Source organism: Lampetra planeri, unplaced genomic scaffold (assembly GCF_965212315.1).
Source record: "Lampetra planeri unplaced genomic scaffold, kcLamPlan1.2.h2 scaffold_1810, whole genome shotgun sequence".
In the NCBI taxonomy this organism is placed as follows: domain Eukaryota; kingdom Metazoa; phylum Chordata; class Hyperoartia; order Petromyzontiformes; family Petromyzontidae; genus Lampetra; species Lampetra planeri.
Window position 1 is genome coordinate 1 of NW_027614552.1, and position 23,067 is coordinate 23,067.

The 23,067-nt window shown below is 46.8% G+C and overlaps 3 protein-coding genes across 3 annotated transcripts; all 3 read left to right on the forward strand.

The window, feature by feature from the left end:
- The first annotated feature begins 5,373 nt into the window (after window positions 1–5,373).
- Window positions 5,374–7,881, forward strand: LOC144739960 (class E basic helix-loop-helix protein 40-like). The gene is made up of 6 exons (XM_078622846.1): window positions 5,374–5,540; window positions 5,619–5,682; window positions 5,997–6,104; window positions 6,313–6,439; window positions 6,523–7,230; window positions 7,763–7,881. The coding sequence occupies exons 1-6, from the start codon at window positions 5,374–5,376 to the stop codon at window positions 7,879–7,881; spliced, it is 1,293 nt and encodes a 430-aa protein (XP_078478972.1).
- A 2,123-nt stretch (window positions 7,882–10,004) lies between these two features.
- On the forward strand, window positions 10,005–15,160 carry NAAA (N-acylethanolamine acid amidase). Its single transcript, XM_078622847.1, has 11 exons — window positions 10,005–10,183; window positions 10,750–10,914; window positions 11,830–11,953; window positions 12,026–12,116; window positions 12,204–12,289; window positions 13,069–13,241; window positions 13,341–13,403; window positions 13,906–13,972; window positions 14,043–14,071; window positions 14,302–14,371; window positions 15,149–15,160. Exons 1-11 carry the CDS (start codon window positions 10,005–10,007, stop codon window positions 15,158–15,160), a joined length of 1,059 nt encoding a protein of 352 aa, XP_078478973.1.
- A 341-nt stretch (window positions 15,161–15,501) lies between these two features.
- Window positions 15,502–19,574, forward strand: LOC144739959 (ADP-ribosylation factor-like protein 8B). The gene is made up of 7 exons (XM_078622844.1): window positions 15,502–15,624; window positions 16,921–17,001; window positions 17,078–17,151; window positions 17,970–18,063; window positions 18,150–18,217; window positions 18,767–18,837; window positions 19,525–19,574. Exons 1-7 carry the CDS (start codon window positions 15,502–15,504, stop codon window positions 19,572–19,574), a joined length of 561 nt encoding a protein of 186 aa, XP_078478970.1.
- The last annotated feature ends 3,493 nt before the right edge of the window (window positions 19,575–23,067 follow it).

Genomic DNA, 23,067 nt, shown 5'->3' on the forward strand with positions numbered 1-23,067 from the left:
GGGAGATGTGTCTTTAAATCCTGAGTCATACAAGGTGCTCGGGTCACGTGTGTGTTCAAGTGAAGGAGCACGACAAACAAACATACAAAGACAAAACGTTGCAGATGGTGGTTTTCTTTCTCGCTCTGATGTGGACGAAGCATCGGGGGCGTCAGACGTGTCTGACAATGACTGGGACTGACGTCAAAGGACGAGCTGAAGTTTCACGTATGAGGCGTGAAAGCATGACACTGTGTGTGTGTGTGTGTGTGTGTGTGTGTGTGTGGGTCTGTCATCAACAGTTGGTGGTCAACACACACACACTCAGACAAATTGTCTGAGTCCCTTTCCACGTCGTCAGATTTATTTCTAACGATCATCAGCTCGACGATCGTTTGATCGTCCTGTCAGCTGACCACCTTTCACATTGTCATGGATATTTGTGTCAGGAGCAGATGACAAACACGCGTCCAGGAGTCACGACGACCATCTCACCTCATGTGAGTGAAATCGTCTCGACTCACAACATCAAGAGAGTGAATGAACCAGTGAATGAACTGAAACTGATTGAGTGAGTGAAATCTGGTTTGTTTGGACGTGTCTGGGTCTGCGGGAAAACACCACTCGCCGGCCTTATTCTCTTATTCTTCCCCACAGAACCCAGCAGCAGCTCCGTGGAAACATCTGCCAGCATGTGGAGACGTGTTCAAACGTGTGTGTGTGTGTGTGTGTGTGTGTGTGGTGGGCTGAGGGTGACGTTGGCTGCGGCTCCTCTGACCACACAGCTTCCTGTTTCTTTGGCCTTTGCTGTTTTGTCATAAAAGATTCACTTCCGTCATTTCCACTGAAGCAGCGTTGTAGTCAGTTTACTGGAAGTGGTTTTTCTTTTGTAAACACGATGGGTGGAAAGATGCACGAGTTTTTGACCTCAAGGCGGAAATGATGTCAGCAGATACAGAAACAAACAAATACAACTAATATACAGTATATGAATTATTCCGTGTCTAATCAGAACCTGACCTGATCCAATGAGTCTGACAGAACAGAGCAGCAGTATGTTATTTTATTTTCTTGAATAGGCTCGACTACATTTCCCGTTGGAGCGGATCAGTTTCAGTGAAACCAAATAAAAACTGCTCAGTGTTGTCAAATATCACATTTAACAGCTGAATCTCGAATCTCAGGTCATTAATATAAAATATAAAACCTTTGACATTGAAACCTCTATATCAATATACATAAATCATAATAATTACAACCTTAGCTGATATTACCTTTTTTTTTGCCCTGTTCTGATGAATCGACCTGTTGAACTTTTTTTGTTTTACTGTGAACTTTACTAAAACTTTCAGAAACTATGAGGACACATCAGACATAAATATTTACAGTTCAACTTGGCCCTCCTTCTACTTCCAGCGAATTCTACAGGTTCCACATGACGTGTGTTTACTTCACTCTGACGCAGGTTGTGTTACTTGTTCTAGTTTTGTTGTGCGTATTTTAGGATTTGACATTTGTAAAAAGAAAAAAAAAAAATCCCCCTGTGGTGCATCCTGGTGATTTCATGAAAGTCCCTGCAGTGGTAGCCTCAGTCACATTTAATAATGTGTGTGTGTGTGTGTGTGTGTGTGTGTGTGTGTGTGTGTGTGTGTGTGTGTGTGTGTGTGTGTGTGTGTTTTCTGCCAGGACCACAACCTGGACTGGTTTCCTCGCATGCGGGCCATGTCTCTGGTCAGCAGTGATGCGGACGGCGAGCAGAACGAGATCAGGAACCTGCAGGAGAAGCTGGAATCCACCATGAAGCTGGTGTCCAACCTGTCGGGTCAGCTGACCGAGCTCAAAGAGCAGGTGTGTGTGTGTGTGTGTGTGTGTGTGTGGGTTAATGAGTGTGTGTGTGGTTGCAGTTTAAACACTTGGAGATGGCACGTGTGAAACAGCAGAATCTGCTGTTTCCAACCATCGGTGGTTGCACTGGACACGGTCAGAAGGTTCGACCTGATCCGATCGTCTGTTGTTTTCTCTTAGATAAAAATAAAGCGTCTCTTACCCTGGAAATGAGAAGTGTGTGTGTGTGTGTGTGTGTGTGAGTGAGGAAGTGACTCCGTGACCCAGACAGAGGAAATGGTTTGATGCTCTGAGGAGACGAGTCACATTCAGTTCAGTTTCTGATCCAATGTCGCTTTTAACAGGAGCGACCTCAAATCACACACGAGTTCTCGAGGAGTTTCCTTCATTCGCTTTCCACAGAAAATCAGCTTCGTAAGACAGTTTCAGTTTGAATGATTTGTTTCTACAATCCTGAGATTTGTCTGATTTCAGCTGGAACCTGAGACTGGTTTGGACAGAAGTTATTGGATAACAATCTCTGACCATCTCAGATACTGCAGTTTTATACATACACAGCATTTCATGCACAGCCTGCGTTTCCATAGGAAACAATGGAAACATCCAGTTTAAAAAGAAAATAAACCCAAATAGAACGAAAACAAAAGCTCAGACCTCCTCCAATCAGCTCGTTTCCACCCATTATTACCGTCCTACATTCATTGATCTCCTCTAATCAATTTATTGATCATCAGACATGACTTTGTCACTAATAGTTATGGAAGAGATCATTAGACACCTTGTTACACTAATCATGACCTCTCAGCTCTGTTTTGTCTTTTTTGTCGTTTCTCATTTTCAACCCTCGTCTCTGGGTGGGCTCCAACCCCCGACCTTTCTGTTAACAGACAGACCCACTAACCACTGGTCCACAGAGACAGTCCACTGCTGCTGTTGTGGAGTTCTAGACACAGATGCTGAAAATGTCTCTGTCTGACAACGAGGAAGAATCCTTCAACAGATTCCTGGATCCAGAAGGTTCCAGAACACGACCGACATTTAATGACCTGGTCCATGATCAGCATTTACTGAACATTTAATTCAAATATGTTCAGAACGTTCTTTGTTGTTTTAATAGATAAACACAGACAAAAACAGAACCTGGTGGAGGTAATGAACATTTGAGAAAAACAAAAGTAAAAACATCCACTGAATTAAAGTATAAGAGTTGAACCGAGGGTTGAGGGGATAAAACATTTATGTGGATTCTATCGACTCACACTCGTGAGCTCCAGTGTGAACGTGCAGAATGTGTGTGTGTGTGTGTGTGTCTCAGTGTGTGTGCGTGTGTGTGCGCGTGTGAATGTCAGTGACAGTTTCACTGACGTTGTTTTCTGTGATCGACTTTCATTGTTGCTGGTTGGTTTCTGTGTCGGCATCTGTGTGCCATCACTCAGCTGATCAGAGAACCAGAACCAGAACCAGAACCAGAACCTGAACCGGGTCTTCTCTCTGCTCCTCAGATGACAGAACAGAGGAAGCAGAAGCAGCGGATCGGCCTGCTCGGACATCCCCAGCACCTCAACGTCAACCCGCAGCAGCCTGCATGAGGTCACCACGCCGCATACGTGTGTGTTGTGAGTGAGAGAGTGTGTATGTGTGTGTACGTGTGTGTGTGTGTGTCGCTAACAGGCTCCACGTTCTCGGACGTCCAGTTGCATTCGGTGCCAAATGTCTGTGAGTCGACGTGAAACTGGGTTTTTCACTTCTTGGCCTTCGCTGGTCGTACTTGAAAATGCAGTCAGAGGGAATCGAACCCGTTTCTTTCTTTCATCTCTCATGTGTTTCTAGCAGAACAAGCAGTATTACTTTGTCCTTTTTTTGTGTGCAATACCTGAACTGAAATATGCAACCTGATGGTGTTTCAGAAATGTCTTATTGGAAGGTTTGGGCCATTTTTAATTTAATTTATTTATATTTAATAAGTTAAATTGAATAATATAAATAAGTTATATTTTTAATTTAATTTATTTATATGCAATAAATTAAATGAAAAATATTTCTGGTTTTAATGTATTTACTATGTCACTAGATAAAATAGGAAGTCTTTTGTTCTTGACTTACTCAGATGTAGAGATGATATTTAAGAAGCTGCTCTTTTAGTTTTCTGTTCCAGGAGTAGTATATTATGAATATTATGTATGCACCCGTGTAAATCTATGTGCATTTTCAACGCAACTTATTTAATGCTAAACTTGTTCTCTATTATTTAAAATATCTGTCAGACGTCAGATTTCCTGCAGAACTTCCTGTCTGATTCATCACGTTTGTTTCACGCTTCATCTGTTTTTTATTACTGTGTCTTCAAGGTTGTTGCTTTGCTTTTGTATAGAAAATGAGAGAAATGTTAATTAAATGAATGTTAAGCCGAAATAATTGTAAGAACTGTCGATTTGTATATTAAAGTAGAATTATTTATTAAACTTGATGTAATTATCCTTTAGTTTGCACACTCTTGTTTTTATCTTTCATTGCTAGCGTCATTGATAGCTGATGAGTCGCCGTGGAGACGTGTCCTCATGGCAGAGAACCGACTATGTTCTGGAACTTTCTTCAGTTAAAGCTCAGTGACTTTCCTGTTTTACACAAATACTTTGCAGTCTTACTAGTAGTAGTAAGTAGTATTGTTCAACCAGTTCTAATGGACCCTGCAGCTAATTTACCTGTAAATTAAAGCTGCGTGGCATCACATCAGTAAACAAAAGAACAAGTACTGTACAAGTATATTCATGGTTTTTTTTTTATTAAAATAAAAATAGAAAAAAAACATTAACATTATTATTTGCAGAAATTGTTCACATGTAACTGAAATTGTAAATAATTAAAAGTAATTTAATGGCACGTTTGTTTCCAGTAAGTGATGACACTTTCTAATTAAATTACACGTACATGTGCATCTGCAGGTCAGAAATAGGTGTGTGTGTGTGTGTGTGTGTGTGTTATTTATTAACTATTATTGATATACATGTAATAATTAATAAAGCTCTCCCACCCGTGTATGTTTACTGATCGTTACATCATAGTACACGGATCATATCTGCACGTGTGAAAAATGATCCTATCAGTTTTTGTATTTTTTTTTTTTTAATTAAAAATCATATTTTCCAGTGTTCGATCGTAGTCGTGTTCCAGTCAATATTTGCTCCATTTACGACCAAAGACTTTTTCCAGTCTTCAGTCAATATGAGCCTTCGATCCTCAGATTATTGTCTCGTGTGTTTGTTGATCTTCTTTCCGGTGTAAACACGAACATTGTGTCCCGGGAGCCTGCGCGTGGTGGAACACGGGACCGTGTGCGTACGTGTCTGTGTGTGCGTGCGTGTGTGTGTGTGTGTGTGTGTGTGTGTGTGTGTGTGTGAGAGAGAGAGAGAGAGAGAGAGAGAGAGAGAGGGCGACGGGGAGGGGTGGGAGGGGCTGAGCGCGCCGGTCGACACGTGAGCCTCATGTGACCGCTCGCGCTCTGTCTCGGGTCTGGGCGGTCGCGGCGTCAGATCGCGGCAGCTCTCACACATGTTCGGACGCGACTGGCGGCTCTCGGCGGAGGATTCTACCGGAAACACGGTCCAGGGTGTGTGCGAGGTTCCGGTCCGGACCGGAGGAGCCATGGACGGACTGAGGACGCATCCCGGGCCCAAACACGCGGCGGTGGATCCCGCGGACCTTCAGGACGTTCAGGGGTAAAGACAACTTGTGGTCTTCAGGATTTAGTCCGACCCGCGTCTTCTCTGATGTTACGTGGCGTTCCTGTGTCACAGGATGGATTTCTCAGCCTACGTGTACAAATCCAGGAGGGGGGTGAAGCGAGGCGACGACACCAAGGTGAGTTCAGCACTGGACGAGTTGAAAATCACTGTTCGATTCCCAACCGGCAGCTGGAGACTGAGGTGGCACCGAGCATGTGTCCTGGTCGGTCGGTCGGTCGGTGTTCCAGACGTTTATCTCAGTGTGTCTCTTTTGTGTAGCTGGTGTTACATTTCATTTCATTGTGTTGTGTTTTATTTTATTACTCTCGTGTATTTTACTTGTTGCACTACTTGTCTTTCACCAGCAGGCGCACCGCTCCAGTTGTCCTCGGAGAATTTGTTGTGTAACGTCAATAAACCGATGTATAATTGTCATCCTAATCTCCCCAGGACACGCACAAGCTGCCGCACCGACTCATTGAGAAGAAGAGACGTGACCGGATCAATGAATGTATCTCTCAGCTGAAGGATCTTCTGCCAGAACATCTGAAGCTCACGGTGAGTTCCACCGCCAGCACAGCTTCACTTAGAGTCCAGATGTAGAGGAAAATGGAGTTTGGACAAACTGTCAGGAGGATTCAGACGTGGGAGATGTTTGGTTCAGGTCTGCGTGCCGTCGGCTGCCGGAGGTTTTGTCCTCTGCTCGGCTGCCGACCGTGTTACATAAGAAAGATCAACATGCTTATCGGACGTCTTCCTGTTTTAGACGCTGGGTCATCTGGAGAAAGCCGTGGTGCTGGAACTCACGCTCAAGCATGTGAAAGCCCTCAGCGCCCTCCTGGACCAGCAGCAGCAGCAGATCCTGGAGCTCCAGAAGGACCAGAGCATCATCAGTACGTAGTGTTTGCTGACGTCCGAATCTCCTGCAGAAGGAAAGCGTTGTCAAACAAACTTTTCTGTCTGTGAACGTCCCCAGCTGATCATGGCGACGGCGCGGAGAGCGACGAGGAGATGTTCCGCTCAGGTTTCCACATGTGCGCCAAAGAGGTCCTCCACTATCTGTCGGGCCAGGACAGCCGCCGGCACCTGACGCCGTCGCACGTCATCGGCCACATCCACAAGGTGGCTGCCGAGGTGCTGCAGCGCCGGAGCGGCCGACCCACGGTGGACTCGGACCGTCCAGGCTCGGAGGACCCGAAGGAACCGGCGCCGCGGCAGCGAGCCAGCGAGGGCCCGGCCAAGAACTGCGTGCCCGTCATTCAGAGGACTTACCCACACGGGACGAGCGAGCAGAGCGGCAGCGACACGGACACTGACAGCGGCTACGGCGGCGAGCACGACAAGCCCAAAGCCCCCTGGGCGGGGGGTGACGGCCAGCGGAAACACGCCGCCTGCGACCGGACGGCCGTCAAACACGAGGGGGACGAGCCGCTGGCCAAGAAGTCCAGGTGTGACTCCTCGGGGGACGAGCCCGTCTCCGGTACGTCCACAGGAGGCGGCTTCACCGGTTTCCCCGCCAACCAGCACCCGTTCTGTCTCCCCTTCTACCTCCTCCCCCCCACTGCTGCCGCCGCCGCCGCCGCGTACCTGCCCATGCTGGAGAAGTACTGGTATCCTGGGGGGTTGCCGGTGATGTACCCGGGCGTGAGCAGCTTGCCTGCAGACACCCCCCCCCTCGTGTCTGGTGACGTCCCCCTCCCCCCCGCCGGCCCAGGCCGAGTCCCCCCCCGCCCCAGAAGGCTTTAAAGCAGGTCCCACCTCTGGACCTGCCAACCAAAGACTAGCAGGAGTCGGCGTCTGACGAGGACGTTTCAAACGAGACGAGAACCTTCCGGAAGGACAGCGACTCTCCTCCTTCAACCAGCAAACACTGAGACGTGTGAAGGCTCGGACACTGTGAGACGATCGGACGGGTTCTTACCGACACAGTCAGAGGTGAAGGTAGAATGTACGGAACGACCGACGCTGACTCCGCCCCCACCCACCAGAACTCTTTGGACCCGCCCCCCGGCCCCCCTCACCGGTCTGTGATGAATGTACAGATGAAGAGAATCTACTGGTTGTGACCTGCTGCCGCTCAGAGCCACACGTGTTCCCAAAGACTTCCCGGCATTGTTGATGCACGCGCTGTGACAGCTGGGCGACGCGCTAACGTGCCACTTCCCCTGCGACCGATGCGTCCAGTCACCTGGGACGTCTCTTTTCGTCTTTGTCAGACGACTCGGCCCTCGCCACAGACTCCCCGAAACGACGGCCCGACCTGCGTCCGCGTTGTCGCCTTCGCCGGTGCCGCGCAGACGACCCAGCGGCGGACGTCATGATGTTTTTGCTTTAAACGTGACAAAGAGAGTGAATGTAAACTTCAAAAAAACTACAAATAATAGTTTTGTATCAAAGAGGTACTGGGGACTTTTTATTTTCAGCTGTAACACGGAGTTGTTTTCATATTTTGTAAACTATTATTGAGATATATTAAAGTATTAATAAAGCTCTTTTCCAACCCTGTGTGTGTGTCTGTGTGTAGAACGTGTTGCAGGCAGCTGCCTGACAGCTCCTCATAACAAGCGACGCTTACATAACGCTTACATAACCCCGTAAAGCTGCACAGCCCCTGTAAATCAATAGCGTGTCTTAGATTACCGGCGGTAAACATCTGAAATACAAACGGACGAGGTGACATGAACTCACGCTGTGAATCTGTGAGCTCTTTGAAGAAAGAGTTCTCTTACTTCAGATGACGGACGCAAATAACTTTCAGTTTGATGTCAAACTACATGTTAATTCAGTGTTTCTTCTTCTGTCTGAAACACGATTTAAACAAACTTAGGTTTAGGACAACCTGCGTTTGTTAAGGCCCAAAGTGAGTTTTCTGTTCTTATTTTCGTGCGGTGAACTGACCGAATTCAAAGCAAATGCCTCTGAAGTTTCACATTTGAATTCAGAACAAAACTATTTTCCTCATTTGACAAACATTTGGTTGTTGTCGCAGAAACAGAACGTGACTGGAGAACTCGTCTAACAACTGTTTCCCGTCAGCTCCGCTGCACGATGGTGAAATAACTTGAAATGTTGAGTTATAGCGGTCGGGTTGAAAAATGCAGTAACAGTGACTCCTAGTGGACTTTGTGCTGAATGACACACTGGCCTCCACTGCAGAGGTCACAGAATGATGTGAATGCTCCTCACACCATTCTGTGTGTGTGTGTGTGTGTGTGTGTGTGTGTGTGAGTGTGTGTGTGTGTGTGCTGGTGCCTCAGTGCCGGAGGACGGCGTCCTGTGGTTGTTTCAGAAAACACTGCTGCCAGTGTGGAGGTCATAAAAATGATGCCGTGTGTGTGTGTGTGTGTGTGTGTGTGTGTGTGTGTGTGTGTGAGTTTGAGAACACTGGTTCAACCCTTCTCACACACACACTGATTGGAGCTGTTCAGTGTAAAAGAACAGAGAAATCCACTGAAATGAAACAGATAAATAGATGAAAAGGAGAAAATGCGACACTAATGCAGTGGAAAATAGAACCGGTACACTCACAATCGGGTTCAGAGCTTCAGACCTTCAGACCTTCCAGCAGAAAAACATCAGCTGCTTCCAAACAAAAACGTCTTGTTCCGATCCCGCTCTCGACTCCACGTGCTGTCCGCTTGCTGTTTCAGAGGTCACGTGAGGTCACTCTCATTCAAATGAACTCAAACAGTGCAGATTCATCAGACAGGTTTTTAAAGTGTGTTTCCGTCGGCTCGTGTTCAGTGGATGATCAGGTGAGGTCCATCAGCGTGGACCCAGAGCAGACCCCTGAGGGACACCACAGACCAAAATGTTTGTCTTTGACGTATGATTCAAACCCTCAGGTAAGATTTGTTCCAGGTCCATTATCACATGATTAACGTCACTCCAGGATGGAGGAGAAAAGTCTGCAGCCGCAGGCGTAGAAATGTCACAAACCAAAAACCCTAATGAGTTTTATTTGTCTAAGTTCTAAAGAGAAGTTCTAAATGTAACTGACAGTGAGTCAGAGGTCAGACAATCGAACACGTGACATTTCCTGTTGAACCTTTTTGAGGTTGTGATCTTTTTCACAGAACGTCTCGTCCAGTCTAGTTCTAGTTCTGTAACTTGCTGTGTGTTCTTTTACTACATTTATATCCTCGATGTTTTAAATTAACGTTGCAAATCAAAAACAAAAGTTGTAAATAAAATTTGTTGCATCATTGTACCACCACTAAAGTTATTATTTATGTGTGAATAAATGTCTTTTTGACATTTATTATATTTGAATTTATTTGTAATGAATCTTTTTGGTTTTCACGTGTTTTATAAACGAATATTCAACATCTTAGTTTGTAGTTTGTCTGTCGTTGCTTTTACTGACGAGAACGTTTGCCGCGCTTTAATTCTGAAAATCTCGCAGCGGAAGTGTCTGCTGGTTCCGCCCCCGGCGACGTCTCCGGAGCGTCAGTCGTGATGCTGCGGGTTTCACTGCTGCTCGTCGGGCTGTGGGTCTCCACCGGGGCCACCGGCGACCAGCTGGCCCCGCCGACAGTCAACATCAGCCTCGACCAGTCACCGGAAGTTCGCTGGGCGCCGCTGCTCAAAGTGTTTGACGTGGACTTCCTGCAAAGAGCTGCCGCGGAGGTTATAGAGTGAGTTCAACTACTTCTCTGTATGAGAGGTCAGAGGTCACAGAGAGTTACTGTCTCTGCTTAACAAGTAAGAGGTCATGGGAGAGGCCTTTGACTGCTTGAGAGGTCAAAGGTCATAGAGTGAGATACTCTGAGCTGGAGCGTCTGCTGCTTCTGCTGTTGTACAGGTCAAAGGTCAGGTGAAGATCTGGAGATTGAAACTTGAACAAAGTTTTTCTTTCACTTCCTGTTCGTCCATCAGCTGATCAGTTGCACAACTGGAACAGTCATCAGCGTTTTTGTTTTTTTTTTTTAAATCAGGATCGCATGCAGAAACTTAACTGTTTGTTGTTTTTATTTGTTTGTTACAAGTAAATTACAATATAAGATGGAAGTATATTTCATATATTTATAAACATCGTGTCCCATCCCCCGGTGTGTCTGACATATTCAACTATAAACACATTAGTATTGGTGTTGTTTTAGAGCGGTTGCTCGTCGGACAGGAAGTGGGCTCAGGAACAGAGGGACGAGTGATGTCACGGTGTCGTCGTACCACTGACTGTGGGCTTTGTGTTCCTGCTCAGCTCCACCGTTCCAAAATGGCTGCACGTGATTGTCAAACCCCTGGTCCGAGCTCTGGAGAAGTACCTTCCTCAGCCGTACGCCGGCGAGATCCGGGGTCTGGCGTCGCACTTCGGCGGAAGCCTCTCCGACATCATCATCCTCAACTTCGCCTATGAAGTGTCTGCGTACGTGTGACAGTCCTTCCACATGTGTGCTAGAGCTGCTGAGGAATCACCTCCGCTTCCACTTGTCACGACAAACGCAGCGGCGTTCATCTTGAGGCGTGACGGAGCTGTGTCACGGCTTAGAGACGAGTAAAGGAGCAAAGTGTGACGTGGTGCCAGCTCTTCTTCAGATGCTACCACCACACGCCATCTTTGAAGGTCTCGAAGTCTAAATCCATGTGTTTTTTGAGTTTTTTGATAGTTCTGTTTTGGGGATTTTGTTTGTTCTGTTGATATATGGTGTTAAATACTTAATCTTAAATCTTTAAGGGTCTCATATTGAATATTTGCTAGGAGTATCCCTCTAATTATTTTTTACAAAAAGAGGCGCCTCTCATGTTTTTTTTATGTAATATGACACAAGTTCCATTTAGATGTATGTATATATGTATTTTTTAGTTTTGGCTCATGTGATCTGTTTGATATTGTAAAATTCTAAAATTCTAAAATGATCTTAATTGCACATGCACAACTGGGGTGTTGGGTCACGTGACCTGGGTGAGAGACCTTTAAAGATGGCGTCCTGTCATTGCATTCTTGTGTGTAAAAGCATGTGATGAAGAGCCAACACGACTTGACACGTCTCAGATCAGTTCCGTCATCTCGCGTTTGGGAAAACACACAACACATCACCACTTCTGCATTTAAATAGTTGAAATAATGGTTCACACTTGACCTGTCAGACATTAGTTGAACTATTCATGTTTAATGTTTATTGAAAATATGTCAATTTCATTTAAAAAATGAAATTGAATTGTTTGTTTATTCTGCGTGAATAGAGGCTGAGGAGTTGTAGTTCCGTATTGTTGTCCCGTGTACTTGTGTAAGACCGTGTGTTGCAGTGTCTCTGGTGTGTGTCACATGATCTTCATGTAGGTTCTGCACCAGCATCGTAGCTCAGGACAAAAATGGAAACGTGTTCCACGGCCGGAACCTGGATTATCCTCATGCCGTCCTGAGGAATCTGACGATTGACGTGTTGTTCCTGAAGGACGGACAGGTACAGTGTGTGTGTATGCTGACATGGTCGGCATGGAAACGTGTTTCTAGTGTGTGTGTGTGTGTGGTGCAGGTGGCGTACCGTGGAACTACTTTCGCTGGATACGTGGGTCTGTGGACCGGACAGAGTCCAAACAAGTTCACCGTCTCTGGAGACCAGCGAGGTGACGTCCCACTCATCCTGAGCTGCGTGTCCAGGAACGTGTATGACGTCACCGTCTGTGTGTGTGTGTGTGTGTGTGTGTCGTCAGGCAGTGATCACTGGTGGAACTGGTGGAAGAACGTGGTCTCTGCGATGCTGCTGAGGAGAACACCAGTCAGCTGGCTGGTGAGGGAGGTGAGTGCTGCTCTTCCACGACCCGCTTCCAGCTCCACTCGACCCGACCCCCCGACGCGGCTCTCCCGCGATTTGAGTGGGGTCGTCATAGCAACGGCTGTGCGAAACTACCGTGACTGGTGGCACAAACACGTAAACAATGACGAAGAAGAGAGACGGAGCAGGACACGTTTGCAGGAACTCCGCCTGACGTTCTGGACTCGTCGACGGACCACGGTGTTAATGAGCATGAGACGAGGAATAAAGAACGGTCGCCATGTCACCGTTGCCGGTAAAACGTCGTTGTTGAATGTAGCACTTGTGACGTCTCTCTCCCTCTCTATCTGACCAATCAGAGGCGTCCGTCTGTAGACGTGACGGTTTCGGTATCAGCTCAGCTCGATGGAACCTCGTCGAGTGGAGTCGAGTGGCGCTGGAGCCGTGTGGTGGAAAAGGGCCGTGTGATTGACGTTGTCCACGTCTCTTCCTCACTTCTTATCAAAGTCCACAAACGTTGGTACACTAAAGTTAGAAATCGGTATCGTTACCACCGGCTTGATCGTGGTCTGACTCCTTCACGTTGATGCGATAACGTTTTCCGAGAAAATCCCCCAAAAAAACCCCAAAACAAATCCCATCAAAGGGCTCTGAAGGAAAAGGGTGATTTCAGGACCACTTCTCACTCTGCCCCCATAAACTAGGTACGTATGCGTTCAGGGAATCATCGCCATGCCAACAGTAGGTGGTTTTCCACTGGTGTGTTGCTGTTTTATTCATGACTGCCTGTTTCCACACATCAGACGCTGGAAGAGGCAAGAAACTTTCAAGATGCAGTGATGCGTCTCTCCAAAATACCCATCATCACGGAGGTGTACTACATCGTGGGAGGGGTCCGAGCTGGGGAGGGAGCCGTCATCACCAGGGACCGATCGGGCCCCGCCGACATCTGGCCCCTGGAACCCGTCAACCGAGAGTAGGTGGAGCGATGCAGCGCCCGTGTGTCTGATGCCAGCTGACGACACACTGTGTGTGTGTGTGTGTGTGTGTGTGTGTGTGTGTGTGTGTGTGTCAGGTGGTTCAGGGTGGAGACAAACTTTGACCACTGGCTGCCCCCTCCAGCCTGGGACCATCGACGGTGAGAAACGCTCCATAAATACTGCACCAGCACAGATACTCTAGAACTACTGATTCTCTCTGTAAACTACAGTACAACTGTAGTACAAGTACTGCAAATATTATTCATGTATTCAGTTTCATCAAACTCAAAGTCACTTCCTCAATGTAGTATTTCCTGTATTATTATAATTTGCAGATATTCCATTTCATCCTTCTTTCATATTTATTTATTTCGTATTATCACAGATATATATATTCTATGTATATAGAATAAATGAACAGTCAGAAAAGAATACTTCTATTTTATTCATACTTGTCTTGCTACATTGGGCACTGGACATGTTGGACACATTGGACATGTCCTTTGTTTGTTTTTTTCCCTATTTGACTGGAGCTGTTGGAACTAAGGAATTTCCCTCAGGGATCAATAAAATACTTCTGACTGTGACAAAAGTTCAACTTTTATGACGATAGTTTCCGTTAAATGAACGAATCCGTCCTCCTGTCTGTTCGTTTGTCAGAGACGCAGCCATCAAAGCTTTGAACGCCACCGGTCAGGATCATATCACCATGGAAACACTATACAAGGTCCGTGCTGCATCCACACATCGCCGGATTTAATTTGGGTTCAACGACTTGACAGTGAGTTTCTCTGCAGGTTCTGTCGCTGTATCCGGTGTGTAACGGGTAAGAACCTCACATTCCTCCTCTCTGATCAATCACATGACTGTTGAGACACAGCTCAGAACATTCCAGCGTCACCACCTCGCCACCTCAGCGAGACAACGGCTCTTTGTCACAGACGTCCGTCTAGTCGGTGACGTGCAGAGCTGCAGCGCGTCTGTGTAAACTTTTACAGGAAAAACACTCGAGATGTGTGGTTTTGTGAAGTTGATGACGACTGTTTCTTGTCTCAGCGTTACGATTTACACGACCCTGATGAGCGCAGCCACTCCGGACAGGTACCACACGCTGGTCCGGCCTCAGGTGAGTAGATCGTCTGTGAGTAAATGACGTCATCTGAAACGTGTCTAAGGTCTTTGATTTGTGTCCAGGGCTGCCGCAGAGGACCGGACTGACATCCAACCATCAGCTGGCTCACTGCAGCGCCCCCCTCTGGTCAACCGATCCTTGGAGAGGAGTTTGGACCTGCAGTATATTTACCTCCAAACCACATGTTAAACATTGATGTCTGTGATCACGTGCAGCGAGATAAGTCCGGTCAAGATAAGTTCAGTCTCTGGAGCTGATGGAAGGAACTATGACATCATGACATCAGTATCAGCACTTCATCATCATTATCACTGAAACTAATAAATACCTTAGTTATGAACAAAATGTGAACTGAAAGGTGTGTTATTATTATTATTATTAGCATTATTAGTATTACTATAGTATTTATTGTCAATAATATCATTCATAGTTCTGTTGTATTAACTCCTTATATAGCACATATTGTTGAAATACTTGGAAATTTAAAATTCCAACCCCACATTAATACTTAAAAAAAAACTTTTTATGTGTTATTTTTGTTTGTTTTTGATTTAATAAATCCAAGTCACTTACGATTACACAGCTGGTCTAAAATGACTTTCACATCTCTATTTCTATTCAGCCCCGTAGCTCATAAAATAATTGATTCGGTAGCACATGACAGACTATACAAAAACAATTTTCAAAAACATGTTTTTCATTTTTCTCTCGGATGTGATTGTGTGTAAACGACGCTGTGATCGGGCTGTGTGTGTCACGTGACTCCCGCAGCTCTCGGTGTAGAATTTTCGTGTTGGCAGAGACAACGCGATTTTATAGAAGAACGACCCGCCCACTTTTAGTCTCTATCGGCCGAAGGAAACGAAGAAAAACGCCGAGAAACAATCGTATGTTTGGTTGTTTTTTCTTCAATAATGCAGGACAGTCTCAATCTTTCGGACGTGTGAAAGAGTAATGGGATTGCGGGACTGTCCCGCGCACCCGTGAGTTGCCACGGGCACCCCCGCCTGGTCACATGACGCGTCAGAGGACCCAGCTACTTCCTGCGCGCACTCCCTGCTAGCAAACGGCTGCTCAGAGACACCCGCAGCGGCTGACGAGATCCTGTCCGTCTGTCATCCAAGATGCTGGCTCTCATCAACCGGCTCCTGGACTGGTTCCGGTCCTTGTTCTGGAAGGAGGAGATGGAGCTGACGCTAGTTGGACTTCAGTACTCCGGGAAAACCACGTTCGTCAATGTGATCGCAGTAAGTTGCTAGCAAACCAGCGCTGTCAGAACGGCCCCCGTCTACTTCGTGGGACATGTCTTCTCGTTTTGTGAAGTATCGTCGATGTTCGTCACAAATGATCGTTCGGTCGCGGATATCGATCTCCTATTTGATATTTGACGGACATGTCCGCGGTAGCCGATCGTCGAAGGCGCTGACACGGATCACACTGACACATTTAACATCAAGGACCTTTTCAGTTGTGTAGCTCCAGTTCCCGTTGGTGTGTCTGCGGTGACTTGAACAAACTGTCAACACGAGGAACGTTTACATCCGGGAAGTTCTACAGAACATTTCAGAACCAGAACTTCTCCTGTGAGGAAGAATGCTAGCGTTAGCGCTAGCATGTTAGCATCACTGGTGTAAACAGATTCGGCTAGAACCGGTAGAATAATTCGATTTACAGCCGCAGAGGGTTTTATTACCACAGTCAGCCCAGTCATTTTATTTTTTTTGTATTTGTTTATTTGTTGTTTGTTTGTTAGTTTGTCTGAAGCCTGTCTGACATTCAGGAGGAGGGTTGTGGTGATGACGTGACAGTCCGAAGCCCTTTTGACCTCCATTGGGATTCTTTTCCATCATAAGACACCAGGGTTGTGAAATGAACAGTAATCTGGTTTGACCTCAGCTCCTTGCAGCTGTTCCAAGCTGTTCTCTGACCAGTCAGCAAACGATCAAAGGGGATTGTTTTTCATCGGCTGACCGGCTTGTGTGACTCGACTTTCCTCTGTAATTGTTTGGTTCTGCATGCAGCAGGGGCACGGCTGGTTTGCTGGGAATGATGATGCATCGACAGCATCATCCGCGCTGATTCACGCAGGCGGTCGCACTCGTTTCTCCTGCACAGAAATGTCAAATTCATGTCTTCTGAATCAGAGTTCAACAAGCAGCAGACCAGTTTGTGCCTCAACCTCCCTGAGAGTCTGAAATCGGGGTGAAACTCACCCAAGACATATTTCCCCATTTATATGTGAAGAACAGATCACAGGGAGTTTATTTTATATGAAGAGGGCTTTGACCTTTTTCCTCGTCCTGTAAGATTGTCAAGTTTACCTCTAGAGCACATGTACAAAACTAAAAATGTTAGTACATCATGCAGTAAAACATGGATTACTTCCACTGGCAGCACGTCGTCTCCACGTCAGTGGAACCGAATGAGGAGCGCCTGTCAGTCACGTGTGCCGCAGTGATGCGCAGGTGTCCGTCAAAGCCTCTAACGTGTGATTTCATGTGACTTTCATCCGTCATCCTTCCATGACCAATGGTCTCCGGCAGTCGGGTCAGTTCAGTGAAGACATGATTCCCACTGTGGGGTTCAACATGCGGAAGGTCACCAAAGGCAACGTGACGATAAAGGTACGTGCGGACCCAGTCTGCCGATGCACACGACTCTGTTGGCACCATGACGCCACGTTTCCTCTTGTGCCGTCAGATCTGGGACATCGGCGGACAGCCGCGCTTCAGGAGCATGTGGGAGCGCTACTGTCGGGGAGTCAACGCCATCGTGTAAGTTTGGGCTTGACGTCACATCCATGGGCATCCATTGTCAGAGGAGTTTTGCTCTTTGACTTCTGACGGATCATTTTTACGCCCAGTTTATTTCTCTGCTTCTGATACAACAAACAGCTGCTTGTTTCTGTGACAGACTTGTCAGCGTCTGCATGTCTGATAGCTGCCGTTGTTCCCTGACGGCTGTCAGCTCCTATCTGGTGTGAAATGACTGATCAGTGGTGTGTGTGTGTGTGTGTGTGTGTGTGTGTGTGTGTGTGTGTGATCAGAGAACTAATCAGACACCGTCTCAGGCGGGATGATTCACTCACACAAGTCGATCCGGTTATGACAGCCTGCGACCACATTTACATGCAGTCGGTCAATCGTCCGGTTACTGAAACGTTGGTAATAACCCGTTGACATGTGTGAGTGAACAGGCTTAATGACATAATGAGTCTCCTCCTCACTCTAAAAGTGTGGCATGGTCTTTCATTTGGCCTTGATTACAAGTTCCTCCTGGACTCAATAGACCAAGATGAGCATGCGGAGACAACCAGTTCATGTTCCTTTTGATGGGAATATCCCGATTGGCGCATACATGATCAAATACACGGGGTGACTGGTGTTGACATGGGTTGGGGTTAGAAAAGGGTTCTTGGCTGCATGTGTGAGCGTAGTGTGTGTCTGTCTGTGATCAAATGAAATTCTCCGTTCTCTGTGGAACATTTGCCGTGATCCTTTCGCTATTTTTTGCTGTTGTCATGTGGGTCTGCTAGAGCAGAGACTCTTTTGGGATCCAGAAGAGGACTGAGCTTGATCTTTGACCCCCACAGGTACATGGTGGACGCTGCCGACAGAGAGAAGATAGAAGCTTCTAGAAACGAGCTCCACAACCTGCTGGACAAACCACAGCTACAAGGAATTCCTGTAAGAGAGTCTGACGTCATCATCATCATCATCATCATCAAGAGGCCTCAAACCTGTTTGGGTGACGTGCTCCCGTTGTCTTCCAGGTCCTGGTACTCGGCAACAAACGAGACCTGTCCAACGCGCTGGATGAGAAGCAGCTCATTGAAAAGATGTGAGACGGACAGATTCAAACATAAACAACAGAACAACAGCAACTACAATTTACATCAGCACATTCTTACAAGTTCAAAACGGAGGACGTATGAACGTATTTAATCTTTTAAATTCATTTTCATAGTAACACATCAATACAATAATAAACTCTTTATATACTATATAATATAAATATCTATAATAGTAAGGACACACGAGTATAAAAATAAATCCAACTCAGTTTGTCAATTATAAATACGATTATAATGAGTGAATATATGAAAATTAACTAACTTCCTGGTTACATTATGATCACAAGATAGTTCTGAATTTCATTTCTGAGACTTTAATCGTTTAGTGTTTCAGATTCCGACTGAGTCATCCACTCGTGTGTTTGTTGTTGTTGTTGTTCTGTCCACTAGAGGGCACCCCATGTAACGTTTAATCAGTGGTTCTGAGGAGGCAGGAGACGTCACACCGATGTTCCCAGGTGTCCTCAGGGTGTTCAGTGACAGTTGAGCTGGTCCTGGGACCAGATGTCAGCAACTAACGTCCTGTTGTTCCACAGGAACCTTTCTGCCATTCAGGACCGAGAGATCTGCTGCTACTCTGTCTCCTGCAAAGAGAAGGACAACATAGGTACACATCCGATCAGTTTGAGTGACTCATCATTTCAAGTCCAGGTCCAGATCAAAGATTCCAGGCACAACTTTGGACGTGCAACTCCGTGCATCCACTTACAAAAGAACATTCCGGCAACAGTCCAGTTTCTTCTGAAACGTTGTCCTTGTACAAGACACAAGGAAAATCTGTTTAGCAGCAATTATAATAGCAGCAACAACTGTAGAGCAGTTCTTAAATAAAAATAGTATTTAACAGGACATGAATGAAAACCGTGAAATGCAGTGGGAATACTTTTGAAAGTATTAGTATTAGTATTAGTTGTTAAATGTAAAAGAAAGGGCATTGAAAGGTGCAGTAAAACAACAGAGTTGAAGCTGAGGCAGCGAGCTGCGACCTGTCGGGTCTCTGCTGTTTCTGTTTGTGGGTTAGTTAGCATAGCATATAGCATAGCATTTCAAGCTAATGTTGTGAAGACACGGTTGCGCTTCAAGAGGATTCGTGCAGTGCGTCGTTCTTGTCCTCCAAAACTCAGCATGTTTGTTAGCGTGTGTTTCCCCATCGCCAGCACGCAGCTGATTGGTCAGATCGTTAGCGATGGTCGACAGCCGTAATCTGTGAAGGAACAGGAATCTTTAGCCTGGACTGGATTTAACACATTTAACAGTGTAACCCCCCCCCCCTCCCCCCACACCCCTCCCACAGATATCACACTGCAGTGGCTCATCCAACATTCAAAGTCTCGGAGGAGCTGAGTCGGTCCTTGAAGGTCCGAGGTCCTCTGCAGTCCTCTCTCCTTTGCCTCTGTGACATCATCCAGCTGTCTCCGCCCACTGCCGACCCCACCCCCCCATCCCGCTGCTGCCGCCACCACCACCACCACCCTGCACCGCCCGGTACACCACCATAGACATGTAGCACCTGTACAGCAACACTGCGCCTGTCTGGAGTCTGGAAATGTTGTGTTTGCTCTGTGCTGGAAGGACGATTGTTCACAGCCATCATTGCCTTACTGACACACACACACACACACACACACACACACACACACACACTCTCTGTCCTTGCTGTTCCCTCTCACGCAGTAAACTACTGATGCTGAACGGAGCATCCACTACATCACCTGTCAACCTTAGGCGTTTCCATGACGACCAGTCTTTTGAAGCGTCAATGGTGATGGCCGTGCTGTTGCCTTTCGGTTCACGAGAAACTTTCTTCTTCTCAGCGTAGAGTTTAATTTGTGGGCGTACGTAAGTGTCGACGGACACAGGAAGGAAGGAGGATTGTGGGGGTGAAGTCTTCGTGAAGATCCAAGTGCCTTCAGCTGAGTTCTCCTGTGGCAGAAGGTCTGATCCTCCTGCACACAGACAGAATCCCTCGATCGCACCTGAAGTGTCGCGTCCCCAAGTCATCGCCACGGTTACGAGCTCATGTTGACAAACAGGAGAGGAAACAGTCGAGTCCTTTGAGCTGATATTAAGGGAGACGTATGGACGTGTCCGTCCTCCGTCCGTCCCCCGGATGGACAGCAGCTAGCCAGCGGGATTGTATCTGACGTCGGCCGCCCCCCCCCCCGTCGCAGCGACTCACGGTTTGTTACATTCAACTTGTGTCTCATTCTGTACGAGGACTAAATGTCCCCAGAGCAGGACGTGGCCTCCTCCTGGAGGACACACACACACACGCACACACACACACTGTCAGATCCTTGTCCACTCGTCCACCACACACCTTCTCACACCTCCTCACACTTCCTGTCCAGTGTCTCTGGACTACAGCAGCAGCAGTGGGGGGAGGGGGTGTCTGTAGAGGGACTGTAGGTAATCAGTGGGGGAGGCGGGGGCGGGGCTTTGTTACCTGTGTAATTATGTCGCCTATTTGCAATTTGTATGTGCATGTGCTCAACTTCTTCACATTCAATTGCAGAGTTTGTAAATAAGAAGTTTTCATTTTTATTCTGAACAAATGCTCCTGTAGATGTCCAACAGTCTTTCTGTGTGATCGCTAATAAATTGGTTTTTATTTTCAGCTAATCTGTTGTTCACTGTCTCCACCACCGGGGGGGGGGGGCTGTTCCACAGAGGTCCAGAATGAAGGTTTAGTACCAAACCCTGAGTATGTTTCATCATGAAGAGAATTCTGCAAAACGTTCAGTACACTGATGCCCTGAATTCAAACTTTGGACATGTTTGGGTTCATTTCTGTCAGTTTATGTGACAATCGAAGCGGTTTTCTGATCCATGTTTGACCACCAGGTGGCAGCGGAGGACCTTGTCGGGCTCGTGAAGTTCTCATCAAAGTTCCAGCATCGATGCACTTTTCATCATTTGGAGAAAATGTACTGCCGTCCAGCCCCACCATACTGACATACTGACCCCCCCCCCCCACACACACAAACTCCCACCGTGTCGACTTTGTGCCAGATGACTGGAGGTATTTCTCGTGAAGCCGTGATTGTTAGAGTAGATAATTAACACCTCTCAGAGTGTCTGGTGACTGAGTATAAATGAAGCAGGCATTTCGGGCACCACCCGGGGGCCATAAATGACCCCCCCCCCCCCCTCATTACTGGAGGGGGAGCAGCAGCACCTTCATTAATCTCATTTCTTACAGGCGGCGTTTAGACGCAGCTGTTGGCGCTTACTGTGAGAGTTGTTATCCCACAGGCCAGTGTGTGTGTGTGTGTGTGTGTGCGCGCATGCTTCATGTGGGCTGCTGCAGGTCAGCAGATGACCTGAAGGTGTGATGAGCATTAGTGGACCTACAGTCCATTAGCAGCGAGTTAAATGTGTAATGGGTCTCATTCTCAGCACCTGTCACAGGTCGCTGTTGATACACTGGAAGGTTTCATCCTCCTCGGCTGTGACTAACATCTGGAGCCCACTGATAGGATGTAGGCCCCTCCAGGGGATGGAAAAGATAGAAGACCACGTCCGCACAGAGAAAGCACCAGAATAATAAAAAAAAAAAAGTCTATGAACACGGAATCGTCTCCAGAAAGGTGTGCGTCCACACAAACTAGTTAAATGCTGTAGTACATCCTCCAGACCTGTGGGTGGCGCTGTAACGCTGCTGCATATACACACACCAAAACAAGACAGAGCAAGTGATGGAAGAAGAAGATGGCAGAGAAGACGAATGTAGCTAAAAAGGAGACGTTTGTGTAGATGGATGAAAAGACACCCACTGCATGCGGTAGCACCCTTTAACACCGACTGTGTCGCTGCCGATACATTCATGCTAGCGCACTGGGGAGTGCCGTAATTACACAAATAGTTCCCATAGTTCTCCCAGCTGGTGTGAAGAAGCAGAAAATATCGTGAAGTCGCCCTTCACGTCCAAGTTGCCATCACTATGACAATGATTGATGTAATGACAGCAACATGGCTGTTCTCAACTTTCAGGAACCAACGGAAATACTCTCCTTCTCCCAGCTCCTTCTTTACACCAGGCAGAGGAACCGAGGGCAACCTCTTGGCTTTCAGTAGCCATTCTGTGCAAATAGTCTAATAATTACGGTACTCCAAAGTATGCCAGCACAAATGCAGCGCTGGGGATACCGTCGGCGTTCAGGGAGAGGCGGGGCTATGATGTCATCACTTCAGGAAAGATGTGTATGGGTTGGAAACAAACGCTTCACATATTCTAATATTTGTGTGACTCAGTGTCCAATTCATTCCGTTTGTTCTCTTCACATGTGAACGGCTCCAGAGTCCAGGGTTGAATTGGTCTTCAGATTTACAGCGACTTTTTAAACCAGAGTCACATGACGTCGTGGACGCTCAAATACGACACGAGAGGAATTAGTATTCGTCTTTTATTACAAAACTTTATGAAATCCATGAGACTTTTCCTTCCTCCTTTTCTTCAGGCCAATTTTATTACAAGACCGTTTGATCATGTGACCGTAATGACATCACACGTGAGAGCATCGCTTTCCTGTGTTTTATGGAGGAAAATCCGTTGTTCCAGAGTTGTTATATTGTAGTTTGGGGATAAGAGGTCCAGAGTTCTGGCAGCTGCAAACACTTCATTGAGTGTGTGTGTGTGTGTGTGTGTGTGTGTGTGTAATAATAACTGAGCAGCGCGGCCTGATGAGTCCAGTCCTGTGACACGTCGTCACCTTTAACAGCCACAGTGAAACACACTGACTAAGAATTAGCCTGTTAGCTTAGCTCCGTCTGTCTTCTACTTCATGGCCTTGTGACACGTACCCACCACTTTTTTGTTGTTGTTGTTTTTAAATGA